This window comes from Pyrus communis, chromosome 4 (genome assembly GCF_963583255.1).
Source record: "Pyrus communis chromosome 4, drPyrComm1.1, whole genome shotgun sequence".
Taxonomy (NCBI): Eukaryota; Viridiplantae; Streptophyta; class Magnoliopsida; order Rosales; family Rosaceae; genus Pyrus; species Pyrus communis.
The window spans coordinates 26,872,714-26,890,996 of NC_084806.1; the positions used below are offsets into that span (position 1 = coordinate 26,872,714).

General features: G+C 34.8%; 2 protein-coding genes across 2 annotated transcripts; both read right to left on the bottom strand.

Moving 5' to 3' along the window:
* Nucleotides 1-1,426: 1,426 nt before the first annotated feature.
* Nucleotides 1,427-2,846, bottom strand: LOC137732913 (uncharacterized). Its single transcript, XM_068472162.1, has 3 exons — nt 2,450-2,846; nt 1,909-2,147; nt 1,427-1,744 (listed from the first exon to the last, which is right to left on the bottom strand). Exons 1-3 carry the CDS (start codon nt 2,844-2,846, stop codon nt 1,427-1,429), a joined length of 954 nt encoding a protein of 317 aa, XP_068328263.1.
* Nucleotides 2,847-15,032: 12,186 nt separating this feature from the next.
* LOC137730506 (AT-hook motif nuclear-localized protein 23-like) lies at nt 15,033-15,914 on the bottom strand. The gene has a single exon (XM_068469495.1). It carries the CDS (start codon nt 15,912-15,914, stop codon nt 15,033-15,035), a length of 882 nt encoding a protein of 293 aa, XP_068325596.1.
* Nucleotides 15,915-18,283: the final 2,369 nt, after the last annotated feature.

The following is an 18,283-nucleotide window of genomic DNA, read 5'->3' on the forward strand; positions in this document are numbered from 1 at the left end:
AATAAACAATCACTCGTAATGACAAGCTTTATAACTTTCGTGAAAGGGTCAACTCTGAAATCCAACATCATAATCCATAAACCTTAGATTTAAGCTTAACCGTCGATTGTCGTTTATATTTTGTTCTATTCACCGAATTTCATTGTTTGGATTTTCATTATTTATTGATTTAAAATATATTTTCTTTAACAGGTGATGAGTCAGGTCATATTACCTGATAATATTAATGGGTCAATTTCAGGTTGGGTCATATTACCCGTTTACTTTAATTGGTGTTACATAACACAACTCGTTAAGATGTCACAAAAACGACACAAACACAAAAAACACGACACGAATGCCAGGTCTAGCAAAAATGTTTTGTGAAGGAAGTTTTAGAGGGTTGATTGCACCAACATCGTTGCTTGTAACTACAATATTGTCAACATATATCAATAAGGTTGTGAAAGACCTCCCTGAACTGCGGGTGAAAAGTGAATAATCAACCTTGGAATGGGTGAAGCCAACGGTAATAATGGCTTCAATGAATTTGGTGAACCATTGCTGCGAAGCTTGTTTTAAACCGTAAAACAACTTGTTAAAGTGACACATAAGATTCTCCCCTTGTCGTTGAATACATGGACGAATAGACATGTAAATTTCATCTAAGTTGCCATTAAGGAAAGAATTGCTGACATCAAGTTGTTGAATAGACCAATTTTGATTGGCAACGGACGTTGATCATCTTAGCCGTGGGAGAAAAAGTGCCATGATAGTTAATGCCTATAGTCTGAGTAAACTGACGACAAAATGGGCTTTGTACTGTTTGATGAAACCATTTTTCCGGTGTTTCATTTTGAACACCCATTTGCAGTCAATCGGAGTCTTGTTATGGGGCAAAGTGGTGAGAGTCCATGTGTTGTTGGTAGTAAGAGCATCAAGTTCAAAGGCCATAGCTTGGCACCAATGAGGATCAATACTTGCCTCTAAAAAAAAGAAGGATCCACATCTCAACTAATAGAGTTAACAAAAGAAGGATGTTTCGGTGAATAACAGAGCACGAGGAACTAGCGGCGGTGGTTTTTCTGTTCAAATTTGGTTGGGGTTTCGACAGGACGGAGTTCCAAACCTTTGAGGAATAAGAAAACTCTCGAACTCTGGTTCGATTTTAAGCGAAATCTTGAGGTTTCTTGTCGGGGACGACTGCTGGTCGGAGTCAGCCCTAAATCCTAAATCCAATTGTCGTAGTTAGCCATAAGATGACTGCTGGTCGTTGAGGGAGACTGGTTTTCAATGAGTAGCAGCGGTGGGGTAGGGTGTAGGCAGTGGTAAAGCTAGGAATTGACGGGGGGAGGGGGAAAGTTAAAAGAGTGCAAGGTTCAAAAGAATAGCAACAACCAAATCCTTTATATAGTAAAGTCTTCCATAATTTATCAATACAAACAAATTACAATTGTTGTTGATGAGGTTTCATATCATGAAAACGCCGCATAATAGGCTTATTATCAATAAAAGCAAATACATCTCTCTCAATGTAAACAAGCATGCTATCACTCAACCATTGATCTTCCATTTTGTTACACAATGGTGTTTTCACAATCTTCATAGCAGAAAAAGCTCTCTCCACCAAAGCGGTTACAACTGGTAACACCAAAGCCAATGTAAGAAGCTTATACACTAACATATAGCTTGCATACCTCCCGGTCTTCACCAACTCCTTTGCAAGATTACCAATTCCTCTCAATGATGAAAACTCACTATGCATCTTCATATCGTGAATGTAATTGTCAAGTTGAATTAGAAGATTCATGAGGTCCATACAATCAAAATCTTGAGGATAAAGTTACGACCAATTTTTTCTTTGTCAAAATATGCAAAATTATTCACCGGACTCAAACATGCCATACAAAGAAGCAATTCGGTGTTTACCTCATTGAAGCGATCATTCAATTCCTTTAATTGCGTATCAAGGACTTGAAAATAAAGGTCCACACGACAGTAATGGAAGTTTGTGAGTCTTGGAGCTTTATGCCTTGATTTTCCAGGTACAAAATGCAAATTCTCCATGTTAGGAATGTCAATATCATGCTCTTGACAAAACTTTTGTACATCATCAAGCAAGTCCCCAAAGTCATCATCTCTCAAGGATTGTAGTCTTTGCTTGCATACTTCCACTTACGTCATCGCATTCACAATATCTTGATCTTTCTTTTGCAGAGCTTTTGATAACTCATTTGTAATTCCCAATATGAGTCTCATAAAAAAAAGGTGAAACACAAAATCAAAAGTTTGTATGTCATGGAATAACTTACTTCACCAAAATTGTATTGGTTGGTAACATCCTTAATCCATTCAAGCACCTACACCACAACTTCAAACATGACAATGACACTAACTATAGTACCATAATGTGAGTTCCAACGTGTATCACAAGGACGCATGAGACTAATTTCTTGATTTAACCCTCTACCCGTTTCAAGATCACCAATATCAAGAGCTTTCTTACACGATGATCCAATAGTATTGACCAAAATACTAGCATTGTTGAAGAAAATGGTGACACCCTCAATTCCCTTTGCAATGGCTACAAGAGCTAGTTGAAGTTGGTGTGCAAAATAACGAACATAAAATGCTAGAGGATACTTGTTCAAAATCTTTGCTTTAAGGCCATTTAGTTCTCCTTTCATATTACTAGCTCCTTCATAGCCTTGTCCTCGTAACTTGGACATACTCAAATTTGTTGAAGCAAATAATCTCTCAATGGCCTCTTCAAGTGAGCTACTAGTTGTAGAGGAGACTTGTTGCACACCCAAAAACCTTTCAATTACTTCTCCTTCCTTGTTCACATAACGCAATACCATCGTCATTTGCTCTTTAGTTGAAGAATCACGTGATCCATCAACTAAAAGAGAAAAAAAAAATGTATCTTCCATATCTTTAGTAATTGCACCAATAGTTTCAATGGCATAAACACGGACAAGATCTTTTTGAATATCAGAAGAAGTATACTTGAGATTCTTGGGAGCATTCTCAAACACAACCTTCTTAACTTTATCATTATGATCGGCAAGAAATTACATAATCTCCAAATAATTACCCCTATTGCTTGATTTGAACGATTCATCATGGCCACGAAAAGGCAAACCTTGTTGCAACAACCATCTTGTGCAATCAAGTGCGCCACACAATAAAGTGTGATAACTAATGCGAGCTTCATCAGTTTGCTTAATCACAAATGTTTCAATATGTTGCTTTTGCGTCATCAAATCTCTAGCCTATTGTAAAGCTTTATTATGAAGACTTCCAACACCTCCCTCATGATCTCGAAAATTTTCGAGTCCTTTCCTCCAATTTGTAAACCCAATCTCAGTGAAGACATCACTTCTGGCATTTCCCTCTTTATCAAAATCACACTTGAATAGATAGCAATAACGGCAAAATGTGGCATCTTTTACTATACTATACTCCAACCACTTAAAATTATCAAACCAACGGGTGACAAAACATCGATTGTTGCTAACTTTTCTAGGCATGATGTGGTCTTTAGGTTAACAAGGATTATTTTGGAGATAGTGTCGACGAATTGCTTCACGATAATTAGGTAGATAATCAAGCATTCGATGTCTATGTCCAGGGTCTGGAGGAAGATTAGCCAGTATTTCATCCAACTCAGTGACCTCACTTTGTGGGGAACTACCTGGAATACTTGAAGAAGGAATATTTGGAATATTCGAAGGAGGACTACTTGGAATATTCAAAGAAGGACTAGCCAGAATATTTGAAGGAGGATTTAAGCACTGTTTCTTATAGTATCATTCCATTATGTAACGGTATATGGAAAAGAAAAAAAAAAGTCTTAGACTCTTAATCATGGAGTAAACTATACTATAGTCAATATGAGTACTAACTAATTAAATCAACAATTCAATTAATCAACACCAATATTCATATAAATTATTTAATACACAAAAATTCAACTCATTAATTAATATCAATAATCAATTAATCAATAATCAAGAATTCAATTTTTACTCTAGAGAATAATTTCATTCATCAATAATCATTCATAGGATTCATATTTATACGCAAAAATCAATAATCAATAACTAATTAGTGTATTACTCTATGATTCTATTTTAATTAACTAAAATTTCATATTAATTAATCAATTAAGGTTAGGGATAATACAAATTAGAATGTTAAAAAATTTACCTAAAATTGAGAGAGAAGTGGAAAACCAACCAACAATTGGCTGCTAGAGGCTGGCAGTGGCGGCTGGCTCGGCTTGAAGGAGAAATGAGGGACAACGGAACGGAACGGAGGGAGGAGGGCGCTGAAAACTGCTGCTGGGATTTGGGGGGGCACACATGGGCCTTCTGATTGGTTTTAAAAAGGGATTGGCTTTCAAAAAGTGAAGACTCATTTGAATAATGGAAGGCACGGGAACAGTGGTCCCCTTAATTTTTTTTTTTTTTTAATCAATTGAACGAAATGACGTCGTTTGATTAAGGAGGTTTTTTGTTTGTTTGTTTGTTTGTTTTTTTTTAATACAAAATGAAACGGCATCCTGTTTCATTTAAGGGATTTGAAAAAAAAATAATAACATAAGCTGCTTCACAGTAGCAGCAGAAACTCAAGCCCAGAAACTGATATGCAGTGCAGGTGCATCCATTAACTCCGACGAGACCAGAGGGGCGGAACGACGCTCCTGGACTTAATTTCTGGCAAGGGGAAGGGCTGCCGCCCCTCCCAGTCCCTTTGTAGCTTCGCCACTGACTGTAGGCCTACCCAGGTGATGACCCAAGCTCTGGAGGAGGAAGACGCCATAATCATTTTTAGACCTAGGGTTTGGAATAATGGCAACGGCTCGGCTCGGTTCACAGAGCTTTGTATGTGGCTGCGCTACAGCAGCGCGACTCAGCTTGGCGCGAGCTCACGGCTTCCAACAGTTGTTCTAGCACGATTTTCACAAATTTTTTTTGTTCCTATTTGTTTCTTATTCATACAGATACAATTCACCACAATTATAACGGTAATAATAATATAATTGCGAACCATAATTTGTGTGAAATATATAATTTGGTAATTGAAAATTAGTGTTCATGCTCAATGGTGAATGTTTCATGCAATCAAGTTGAAAAAAAATATCAACAATTAAAACCAAATTTTAGAAGAAACTGAATTGCAAGAATAGATCTTATGAACTAGTGTGTAACATAATTTTCTTAATGCAGCATCACGGATGTGCTTATAACGTATTATGATCTAATTTTTTTAGAGGTGCAGCAAAGAAGAGAGAAACTTGAGATTTTTTAGGGATGTGTATTTCTCCTTCTTTTCCGAATTATACAAATCCTAAGAAAAAAAATCACTAGCATTTATTTTCCAACAAGCACAAATTTATAGAGGATCCGTAGCCACGTTTAAAGAAAGAGATTCCATCGAAGCAGCATGAAAGTGAGCAACTGAGTACTTTTGGGAATCATCATTGCTGCACCCATTAGGTTGTCGTAAATACCACCTTAATTACAATTTAAAGCAATCCATATGTACTTTAGTTTCATTTGATCAGTGTTGTTTATTAACTTAATACATTAATGGAAATTGACAGACACAAACAGAAATTATGTTTTCCTGTGGGTGCGCAATATTCAACTACTCTTGATCATTATCTCTAAAGGTGGCAGCTCAAATTAGTATGGGTATGTATTTATATATCCATATGACCCGGTCCTCACATCATACTTTAGTCTATAGTTTTATGTTGATTACTATTCAAGAACGCATGCACTGTTTTATAATTTAGTCTAACTTTCTTATTTTTCAACACCCTCTCTCCCTAATCATTTCACAGTTCCAACCTATATAAAAAATAATTATCACTTGCACCAGATAAACATATATACATGTGTACATGGTTTGGTGACTTTGGAATTTATCTAAACAACATATTATCAATTTTTTTTTTATCAACTAAAAGACAGTAAAAAAATTATATATCATTAAAAAAAAAAATTATTAGTAATATAATTTCATACAAACTAAAGTTTGTTTTTTTCTTTTCAAACCTCACGTATTTGTTATTTTATAGCATCTCTTATTTGAAAAAAAAAAAAAAAAACACACACTCTCTCTCTCTCTCTCTCTCTCTCTCTCCTTTTTAGAGTAATGCTAGGTAGACTAAATTTACAAATTAAATGATGTGTCACCAATAAGAAATAAGCACGTTAATCAACATGTAAGTTATAATCCAATCATCAATTTCTATGTTATTTAGTTCACAAAATTTAGTCTACACATTTAATCTTCCTAACATTACTGATATATATTTTAAATTTATATATTTACATGTGTGTGGGCTTCATCTAGTTAATAATAAAAGTAAACTTTAGTTGCGCATACTAAGCGAGCGTGCTGATTGCTAGTGTAACGAAAAAGAGGTAGTGGTACCCATAATTGAAATCAATTTATGCAAGAAAGTCGAAGTATATATTTTATTCGATACAAACTCTTTTTTCTTGAGGAAGATGTATAAATTCCTATATTAAGACATGAACGAAAAAAAAATTTCCACCCATAAGCTCTATTTGCCTCTGCTATTCTATTTGACAAATGCTCATAGTGTTATTGTCTCTAAAGTAGTGCATTAATATAAGAAACATGTTCATAATAGTCATTAAAAAAATGCTCAAGATAATTATATACTTTTTATAATGTCATAATAATCCCAATACAATTCCACAAAATGATCCTTAAGAAGTTGGAAAACATAACACCCTCAACCTTACTCAACCATCAGAAATGAAAATAGGTTTAGGTACAAGATTCCAACCAAATGAGGAAGGCCATGGGAAGTGTAGTTGATCTCCACGTGTCATGTGCATTTTGAGCAGAGTGTTTGTGCTCTTGTTTTGATAACTAAAACCTTATTTTGCTTGTGTTTGGTTAAGTGGAATGCCCATATTTTGTAATTGAGATTCTATGGGTTATATACCTTATGGATGGTAAAATCTCTTATGTTTTCCAACTTCTTAAGGATCATTTTGTGGAATTGTATTGGGATTATTATGACATTATGAAAAGTATGTAATTATCTTGAGCATTTTTTATGAGTATTATGAACATGTTTCTTATATTAATGCCATGCTTTGGAGACAACAACACCATGAGCATTTGTCAAATTATTAATTTGTTGGAGAAAATAAAAATGGTAGTACAAGCTTCAAGAAAAAGACTAACTTAGCTACTTATGAAGACAATAACACCATATGTCATTTCTCATGCATAGGAATGACAGGGAAAAATAAAATTGAGGATAGGAATTAGCGGGAAAAAAAGAGAGGGAAAGTTTTGTTTTTTTATTTATTTTTAGTTTTTTTAATCATTTTTAAGAGTGAAATAACTTAACTACCCTCACATGTTGTGCACAGGATCTCACTTAACATAAATATGGATGGAATATACGAAAAACTAACGGTATGGGGAAAATCGACTAAAAAAAATTAGTTTGAGTCCTTAATTTTCCAATATAAAAGTTCAGGGAAAAATCGAAAGTTAAGTGAAATTTCAGGGGGTAAATCGACAGCTTACTCTATAAATTTAATTAAGAATTTGATTTAATTAATTAGTATGAAAATAATTTATTTATGTAAGGACAATTTAGTAATCAACCTAGTTTTCATTTCAATTGAAGCGAATAAGTAAACAACTTATATAGACTCGACATCATTCCTGCCATCTTTTAATAAATAAATAGAACCTATTTATATATTTTTATATAGATGAATTTTATTGTATAAATTTAATTAATTAGTATGAAAATAATTTATTTATGTAAGAGCAATATAGTAATCAACCTAGTTTTCATTTCGATTGAAGTGAATTAGTAAAAGCATATATGGACTCAAAATCATTCCACTTCGATTCCAGACAGTTTTAGTAAACAACTTCAACATGAATCTGATTATAATTCCACCTCATTTCAATTTCTCCTCAATCCAATTCCTACTCCGATTCCAGACAGTTTTAGGTAGACTAAATTTGCAAATTAAATGATGTGTCGCTAATAAGAAATAAGCACGTTAATCAACATATAAGTTATAATCTAATCATCAATTTCTATGTTATTTAGTTTACAAAATTTAATCTGCACATTTAGTATTCCTAGCATTATCGATATATATATATATTAAATTTATATATTTACATGTGTGTGGGCTTCATCTAGTTAATAATAAAAGTAAATTTTAGTTGCACATATTGAGCGCATGTGCTGATTGCTAGTGTAACGAAAAAGTAGTTGTCGAAAACCTATGGCTATAATTGTTGGAAGAGGATCTTCTTCTGAGCTCAAGATAAGGATCCTCGTGACCACGAAATCCGAACCGTTTAATTTTAATTCAACGGCTCTAAACAGAGGGTTTCCTAAAAAGTTATAATAATTACAACCGTTGGATTAAAATTGAACGGCCCGGATTTTATGGTCAGAAGGATCCCCATCCTATGCTTAGGAGAGGATCCTCTTCCATAATTGTTGAAGTGAGTTGTTTAGCAGGAGTTCAAATCCTCTACACCCAAATATGATTGTGACCTATATGTGGCCTTCCTAACAACATGACACTTGGATACTCAATTATTGACCTTAACCTCTAACTCCCTTTGTTATCTTCTAAATTTGAAAAAAAAAAAAAAAAAAAAAAAAAAAAAAAAAAAAAAAAAAACCCAAGAAATTAAGCAAAGCTTGCACTCTGGCCGTCACATTCTTCCACAAACGGCACATGAGCAGTCTGCTCTGCAATTGCAGATGCGAAGCTTCAAACAACGAAACAGTGGCAAAAATCGACGAACCAAATTCTAGGTTATCTGGGTATTCTTGGGTGGGATCCGGGTCCGCCTCAAAGGCCTTGAAACCACCAAAACCTCCAGTTTGTTCACCTGGGTCTCGCTCAAATTCGGCTGCTCCGAAGCGTTGCCGTTCACCGCCACCGTGTCTAATTCGAAGTGTCGTCGCCCATAACTGGCATTTGGATATTTTGTTCCCTAGTTCAGTGCTTAGACATAGAGGCTGGGTTGGGAATTTGGAAGCCAGAGCGAGAAGTGGAGTCGGCGAGAGTGGAGAGGGTTAATAGAGTTAAGGATAGTAATTGAGTGAACATGTGTCGCGTTTTTAGGGAGGCCACAGTTTATTTAGGTGCACAAGATTTGCTCTCGTTTAGCACTTTCATTTATTTTCCTGCTAAGTTGTTCACTGTCCTCCTGTTTTTCTCCAACTTTTGTTTACATTGGTATTCATATATGCTTTTGACACATCTTTCAGATTTTACTCCGAATCTTGTGATTGTGTGTGAAAATCTTCTCGTATATAATAAGAAAATCAAATAGGTTGCAAGACAAATACAACTTATAATTTATGCTAACATCAACTTAAGCATATACATGGATTATGTAGGGTTGTCCTAGTACATGGCAGAGGTTATACGTATCGCAAAAGCTGGAAATACAATCTTATTCTTAGGTTGCCAGACTACTCATGTCAAAAGTTCAATGTGTGTCTCTGTTAAAATAGATTTAATTAATGAATTCAGAATCTTTTCCGTAATTATAAAAATATAATTTTTTATTGTATATATTTTAAGATTCCTTCCGCATATGAGTTTTGTCAAACCCTATATTACAATATATTGCATCAAATTAGTTCAAGAAATCATACTTCTACATGATATTGGAGCCCTAAACATTATAAATGTAAGCATGAGAATCCACTTAGAGGAATTTTGTAAGCATGTTTGTATGCTAAATTGCTTTAAGGAATCAAATAATATATATTCTCCTAATTAAGATTACCACTATGTATATTGCTTTGTGTGGAGTATCGACAGATTTCATCGAATACCAAAATGCGACCACTTTTCTCATCAACGTCTTGCGTATATATGCAACATTCCTAATACTTAATTAACTATTGAAGTGGATGGAACTTATATATATATATATATATATATATATATATATATATATATGAAGCCAAACTTGGTTGAAGAAAATTAGGTGGCCGACTTATCATATTTATTGCGAAGGAAATTATGTGGTAGATTGTCTGTGAAACTATAGTGTTGATCATGTTGGTGTTCATTGGTGAGATTCTTGATGTATGCCGTTGCGGCTTTTGCTAATAAACTTTCGGGGCTTCCAAATTTTCATTTCTCTTCTCTAAATTGGTTTTTGTTTCTAATAATTTTTTACTTCTTTTTAGGGTTTGGCTTCATGTTCTCTCTAACATATTTTATCTTTATTTTTTCTTCTTCAGTAAATTCACAATAATATTTTTTTCCATGATAGCAATGTTGGAGTGGAAGTGACATTATTATTTTAATTAAAAAAAATGGTCGAAGATTATTGATGTAGCCTTTTCCTTTCAAAGACTTCAAGCATTGTATAAACGATGCATTAAGAGGGTTATTATATATAAATGACAATATGTATATGCTTATAAAGATCTGTCAATTGTTTATTTGTTCTGGCTCCTGATAATTGTAATGTGAGTATAAGCAACTTGTTGTTTTGCAAGTTGCAAGTAAGCAAGTGTGTGATCAACAGACAGATGGATATTAATTATTTCATATGTGCAATGTATCCCAGTTCCTATCTAATAGGGTTTGCAGAAACTATCAGCAAATAAGTGTTTTAGTCTGAGTAAACCGCTTTAATTAAGAACTTGTGTCCCAAGCTGAATGCCTAAATGGACGACTCCTTAATAATTTTTTAAGGGGTTTCTTCGTTTTAATCTTTGATAAAGATTGAAATTCAATTAAAACCTTATGTTAGATTATATATTCATTATAGTCCTTTGATTATACTTCCATGTCATCATAAATATTAAAATTCATATTTTCTTGTTTTAAAAGATTTAGCGCCTTTTTTTGTTCCCATAATGCCCATATTAAATATTTGGTTTTATTTTGCTCCATATTGTTTGGCATTGATTATTGTTTGACTTTCTCAAAAAATAAACATGCCTCATCTAGACGTCCAAAAAACTATTAGTGATACGTTACAAGAATTAAACAAATACCTAATTTAAATTATTCATTACCATCATCCAAATCATATAGGAAATAAAAATACCCAAATCATTTATTATACATAACCGAATGCACTTAAATGATGTCCTAATGTGCTTAAATCATAGTACGTAGTCGAATGCACATAAATCATAGTACCAAGTCAAAATGCACCTAAACTATGATACATACCACAATGCATCTAAATCACAGTATAATGCACCTACATCATAGTACCTACATGAATGCACCTAAATAATAGTACCTACATGAATGCACCTAAATCATAATATACAGTCGAATGCACCTAAATATTTGTACCTTAGGTTCCATGGTAAAAAAAAAAAGCAATGGCATTAAAATATACTATATACATAGCCCTCTTAATTTTAGAAATAGAATTACTAATTTCTAGAATATGAACTAAAATCAGTTTGAAATTTGAATGAGAATAAAAAAACTACTGCAAAGTATCATATACATTATACATCCTAAAAAAAAAAAAAACTATAATAAATGACGTCCTATGATTGTTAACAAAAAAAAAAAAAAAAAAAAAAAAAAAGTCTTCATTGCAAACATTCAGAAAAAGGGTATAATTGGAAGAATAAAATAGAAATCAACAAGGAAATAAATGACAACCTAATGTGGAATTATGTAGGTTGACGTGGCTATTTGGTCAGGGACTTAATTCAATCGTTAATCTTTGCATACGGTATTATTCTAAACTAATTTTTTTTCAAGGATTAATATCTAGTTTCTTATTTTTTTTTTATTAATTCGTATAAATATATAAACTAGAGATTGCTAGCTAGGAAATAACATATATGGACCACAAAATTAAGTAGCTTTGGGAAGCACAAACTTCTTAAGGCTATATTTGGGTGAGGGATACCATGGGAATGACAGTAAATTAATAAGAAATGGATTATAAAATGTTAGATAGGAGTCGTTACCAAAATCTCATATGAGCATTGCAAAGACATGTAAAAGAAATTTGTAAACAGCTTCTTTCAAGTAGGGATTTGCAAAATCCTCTCTCATGCTTTGTAAGGGTCATATGATGTTTCCTAATCTCTCTCATCTTACACTTTATGATCATTTTCTTGTTAGTTTGGCCTCAATCCTTTTAGGACTTGAAAGTCTCCCACCCAAATATATAATTAAAGAAATATTTAATAATTAATCAGGAGTAGAAATTAAACTCGCTTAATTAGATTTTATATTTTCTATGCATATGATGCATAATTAACATGTAATTAAAATCTTCTAAAGGCCAAATGAGAAAAGTTAATCAAGGGAGGGCCACGCCTATTGGTAATGCAACTTATGTTCAGCATATAGACACCAACACACATAAATCCATTTAGAAGTCCCTGTTGGGTTAATAAACAATATAAAAAGGACCAAGGGTTTTCTCAACGGGAATTCTACGTTTCGTTTTTAATTACTCATTTGTCATGGAAGTGTCTTATTTCTTAGGGTGATTTTGTGAAAAAATCAATAAAAAGTTACCATATTAACAATAGATCAACAATATTTATGTTAATTATAAATAGGTCAATCATGTATTGTGATACTTAAATGCATTTAAAATAAACAAAAATTACAAAATTTGCAACTACAGATGGCACCCACTTCAACTAACACTCTCTTTCTTATAGTTTTATATTTGGAATAAGTCAATACGGATCAGACACTGCAATGCAGTGTTTGTTTCTTGATTCTGTTTTTTACATTTGGATTCAGACACTGAGTTGCAATGTCCATTTATTGGTTTTGTTTTTTCCATCACTCACACGCCTCTTACATGTTCCTTTGTACATTTGGATTCAGACACTGCAATGCAGTGTCCGTTTCTTGGTTCTTTTTTCACTTTTGGATTTAGATGCTGCGTTGCAGTGTCCCTAGTTCTGTTTTTTACTTTTGGATTCAAATGTTGCGTTGCAGTGCCCGTTTCCTAGTTCTATTTTTTTCCATAACTCGCAAGTCTCCTGCACTACACACCTCACGCGACTTCTGATTTTATATTTAGATTGAGACACTATAATGCAATATCCGTTTCCTAACTCTGTATTTTACATTTAGATTCAGACACTGTAATGCAGTGTCCATTTCCTGGTTTTGTTTTTTTACAATTGGATTCGGACATTGCAATGCAGTGTCCGTTTCCTGGTTCTGTTTTTTACATTTGGATTTGAACACTGCAATGCAGTGTCCGTTTCTTGGTTCCCTTTTTTTTTACTTGAGTAGACTCCTTCATGTAAACGTAGGGTGAGAGAGAGAGAGAGTGATAGAATATACATATTCTAACTATTTATTGGATTCAGATTCTCTCAAGATCAGTTATATAGGAATAGAAATCCAACGGTCGAATCCTCTTCCCCTGCCTCTCTTCCCCCTTAACTCCTATTTCTCCCTCGCACCCCAACACCCCACCGTTGTTAACAACCCCCAAATTCAATTACAGGTCATCTGTGCTCTAAGTCTGATTTATTTTTTCACTATCCCTTACTGTTTTAGTTTTTTATTTGTCATCTCTTTCTTCTTCTTCATCTTTGAGATCTCTCTCTCTCTCTCTCTCTCTCTCTCTCTCTCTCTCTCTCTCTCTAATTCTTCCATAGTTATGAAAAAGATCTTTACAACCAAAAGACTTTGGTTTGCACGACCCCTCTCTTTATTGTTTCATTAACATCGACTGAGATTTTAAGGTCAAGGGACTTGCAACTGAGGGATGTGGTGGTGATGGGGCTGATTTTGGAGAGGGCGAGGTGAGGGACTTGCAATTGGTGGTTGTGGGTTGGGTGTGTTGAATTTATTTTGGAATTTGAGGAGTTGGTGGTGCGAGGTTGAGAGCTTCGAAGTGAGGGAGAAACAGAAGAGTTGAGGGGAAAAGAGGAAGGATAAGAGATTTTGGCCATTGGATTTGTATCAATGGATGAGATCCATCGACCCAGAGGATCTCCACAAATTGATCCGGAGATGATCTAAATTCATATTTATAATAGTTTAAGCCCATATAACATTTATAGAGAGAGAAAGAGAGAGGTGAATAATAGAATAGTTAAATTATAACTATTTATAATGACTTAAAGCCTATGTGGCATTCATCATTAACTTATGCCTAATTAATAAAAATAAATCATTAATTAAGTCCAAAAGAAAAATATGTCATTGATATATGGCTTAATAGTAAAGTTTTTATTGATCTTTGGCTAAATTACCCTTATTTCTTATTAATGTTTCATGAAAACAACGAAAAAGAAAAACAGATACCAAGTCAAATATACTACAAGATTTACTTCAGACAGTCTTACAATGTAGTCATAGAAGACAGAAAACTATGCGATCTGTTGAAGGTGACAAAGTGTGTGTGTGTGTGTGTGTGTGTAACTGTTCCAAAGATAATCCTGCTAAAATAAGCATAAAATAAAGAAAAAGCAAGTGAAAAATCTGGTGGATCTATTAGTAACCCCCTAAATTCAGGGACTTCTGCTACTTTCTGAACGTAGAGAAATAATTGCCAGGTAGCTAGCCGTTTAAAGCTGAAACCTCAAACCATTCCATATGAAGGAAAAGTAAGGGTAGTGAATACCCACAATCATGATAAACTGATCAGAAGACTATTTCCATGAATCCAAGAGACCGATCGAAAATTCATTGAAACAAAAGACATATGAAAAAAGAAGCAGAAGAAGAAGAAGAAGAAGAAGAAGAAGAAGAAGAACATATGGGGTTCAGAAAAGAACAATAAATAAAATTTAAACATGGGAAGTGGTACTAGCTTGAACCAACAGGAACAAATTAAGTTGCAGAACATGGGCGTGATGTTAACGATGATAGCTAGTCCGTCAAATTTGCTTACCTTTTATCTCCAACAAAGCTTGTCTCATCCAATATGCACTTAGCCCTCCACAACGCACGCAGAAGCAGCTTCGAATCTAAATTAATTAAGGTCCTAAAATTAAACATCGCCGATGATCCTTCAGAAAATCAGAATGGTGGACGACCCCCTGAGTTATTTCCATCTTCAGCCCACCCATCGATTGGCAACTGAACATTTTGCATATTCAACGGCAAATTGAAGAATGGAAGCCCCGAAGACGGGTCTGGAAAAGGGTTGTTCTCAACACTACCACCACCAACTCCACCACCACCGCCACCACTACCCCCGGATCCCTGGGGATCCTGCACCTGCAACTGCTCCTCTTCATCCAGAGGCAGCCTCTCGTAAGCAACATTAGTAAACGATGAGGCGATCACAATAACGGGCCCTGCCGCGGTCAACTCCCCAACAACGCTTCCCCCGACAACCTGCCCCTGCCCGCCGGCCAAGAATATGGTCAAGCTTGTGGCCCCGGGCGGGGCAGGCGGTGGTAAAAAAGACCCTGAAAGGGATAAAATCTCAAACCTTCCATGAAGGGTTACTACGGCCCCTACTGCGGCCGGCTGCCGCAAGGTCACATTAGTAACGGTGCCACTGCCGCTCAAAATACAGATCCCACGCTGGCGGCGCCGGGCGTACGTGGCGACGCAGTCAAAGACGTCGCAGCCGTTGCCTACCTCCAGAATATGTGCTCTGAGAGTGTTTGCACTCTCTCTTGTGATGATGACCGGTGGCTTTGGCTTGTTTTTGGATCCTGGTGGACGGCCTCGAGGCCGGCGGACCACGATCTCTCCTGACCCACCGTTGATGCCTCCGAGGTTGAGGCCACCCTGATGATCATCTCCTGATGAGAACTGGCCCGTTGACCTGTTGGCTACTGCATCGTCTTCAGAATCGGTTTGCTGTTGATGTTGTCGTTGGAGCTGCAAGTCTTGCCTGTGAAGCTGGTGAACGTAGCGAGAAGCTGAGCCTAAATCCAAACCAGCCATGGGCACATCAAAAGAAAAACAGAAAACAAGGAGGAAAATTTTAAAAATGTTTTTTTTTATATATAAAATTAATTTATGAAACTGGGAAGCAAATTTAAAACTGATTGTGGTTTTTCTGCTTTTGTTTATTTTATGGAAGTGGGAAAATTTTATATATAGAAATAAAAAAAAGAACGGAAAAAAGAAGGGAGATAATAAAAAGAGGGTGTGCTCCGGTACTCGATGTTTTCAAAGAAAACAAAAGCAACAACGACACCAAGAACCAGGAAGATCGAGTGCAGAGATAGGGACGGTGAAGAAGAGGAGGGATGAGAGGTTGGGGTTGGGGGCGACAAGGACTCAAACATTTCTCTCACACCAAAAGCTTAAATATACTACTAGAATATTGATTTGAGTAAAGTTTTAATATTGATTTCCTATTCTCCGGAAGAGGGTATGATTGCAACCATGACTCTCAACCTTAGAGAGTAGAGTAGACGCTATCTTAAAAAAAACTTACAGGAAGTCGCACATTGCATCAGTTATTATAATTTGGTATGAAACTCTTTATTTGCAAGAGTTAAATTTAAGAATTCGCACTTGAAAACAGATACAAAAATTACTAGACCGTAGTATTAGGTATCACCGTTAGTCTCATTTGAGCTTACAATTTTTTTCATTCGAGTTTTAGACTTTATTAATATTTACAAGCTAATGTATTTTAGATGTTTGATTGGGGTCTGAAATGAGGCTAAAAGCTTTTTTTTTATATTTTTTATTATTCTTTATTATCAACAGAGGTTAGGGTTTGAGTTAATCCACCAGTTAGTATGCTAGTATAGCTTGTTAACACAATCAACGCGCAACAGCAATCAAAATAGGATTTTAAGTAACAAATCTATTGTTTGACAAAAAAATAAATATACATATATATATATATATATATATATATATATATGAGCATTTAATTATATTTCGTATTTATTAGCATGTGAACAACTGAGTAGCTAATTACCCATAAATTTACAATTTCGATCATATAAAACCCAAAACTCAAATATAAGAGAATTAATTAATTATATGACTGGAGTTCAATTTAACTTCTTAAAGCGATGAGAAATGTAGCATTACAATGACATGTGAGAGAGAGATTTTTAATTGACTTGCTTCAAGTAGAGATTTGCAAATCCCTTTTACACATGTTTTTTTTTTAATAATCATGAAGGATATTTATAATCCTTTCTATATAATTTTTTTTGTTAGATTCTGTAATAACTTTACCTCATTCTCTTGAGACTTGAAAATTCATCGCCCAAACATAGCCTCATAAAAAATTAATATAGTCCAAATAAGAAATAAATGAAACATGAAACAATGTGAAAGCGACTATAATACAATGTTAACAAGATAAGAAATAAGTGAAACATGAAACAATGTCCAAGCGACTATAATACAAGGTTAACAAGAGAAATGATAAGGAGACTCTCTCAAAGTAGGACTCTATGTGGCCTCTTTGTCATCTCACAGTTTAACGTTAATTGTCGTACCAACATTATAAACTAGATTTCAAAAACATGAAGTGATAGATAGTTCATAGAGATTCCCAGAGTTTACGAGAGTCTCATTAACATTTCTCATGATAACAATATCTTGGTTGGACTTACTTTTCAAATTACAGAGACTAATAGTTTGTCATAGAACAATTTAGAGAAGTGGGTTGAGCTAAATCTCTCAGTGGACCAATAATAATTTAGTTCAAACTCGTCATTTGTAGAGTCGAACTAAGACCCTTCTCTTTTCAAATTACAAAGACTAACATAAAATTTTACCAAAATAGGATGGACATAAAACATGTTTTTTGTCTTGTCTTATCATTAGTTTGGGCAAAAATATAGGGACTTACTACTTAATAGTACATGAGAAAATAAAATGCGTATGAAGATGGATCGAAAAAGATGTGGCAGTAAGAAAGATACTTAACTTGTGGATGGGGTGAGTTTGTGACAAAATAAGAAAAAGGGGAGCGTGGGGAAGTAGTGTATTTCAAAGGTTTGAGTGATCTGGTGATACATCATGCATAAACATTTGAGGAAAAGAAAGAACCTTTGATGGGGGGAGGTAGTGTGTGGGTGGGGTTAGATGGCGGATCGGATCGCAGCTCAAGTCTGAAGATGTTGGCCATGGTTAGGGTTTCTGTGTGTAAGAAGTAACCATGGTTAATTTGGAAACTTGACCAGGTTGAGTTAACTTGGAACGTGATGGGAAAAGACAAATTAAATTGTTATTAAAAACAAAAAACGAGGGATGGATGGGCAAGTGGGAGATGGTGCTGCGGCGGATAGGTCCCACTTTTGTTCTCTTCCTCCAACCTGGACGGCTCCCTCTCCTTT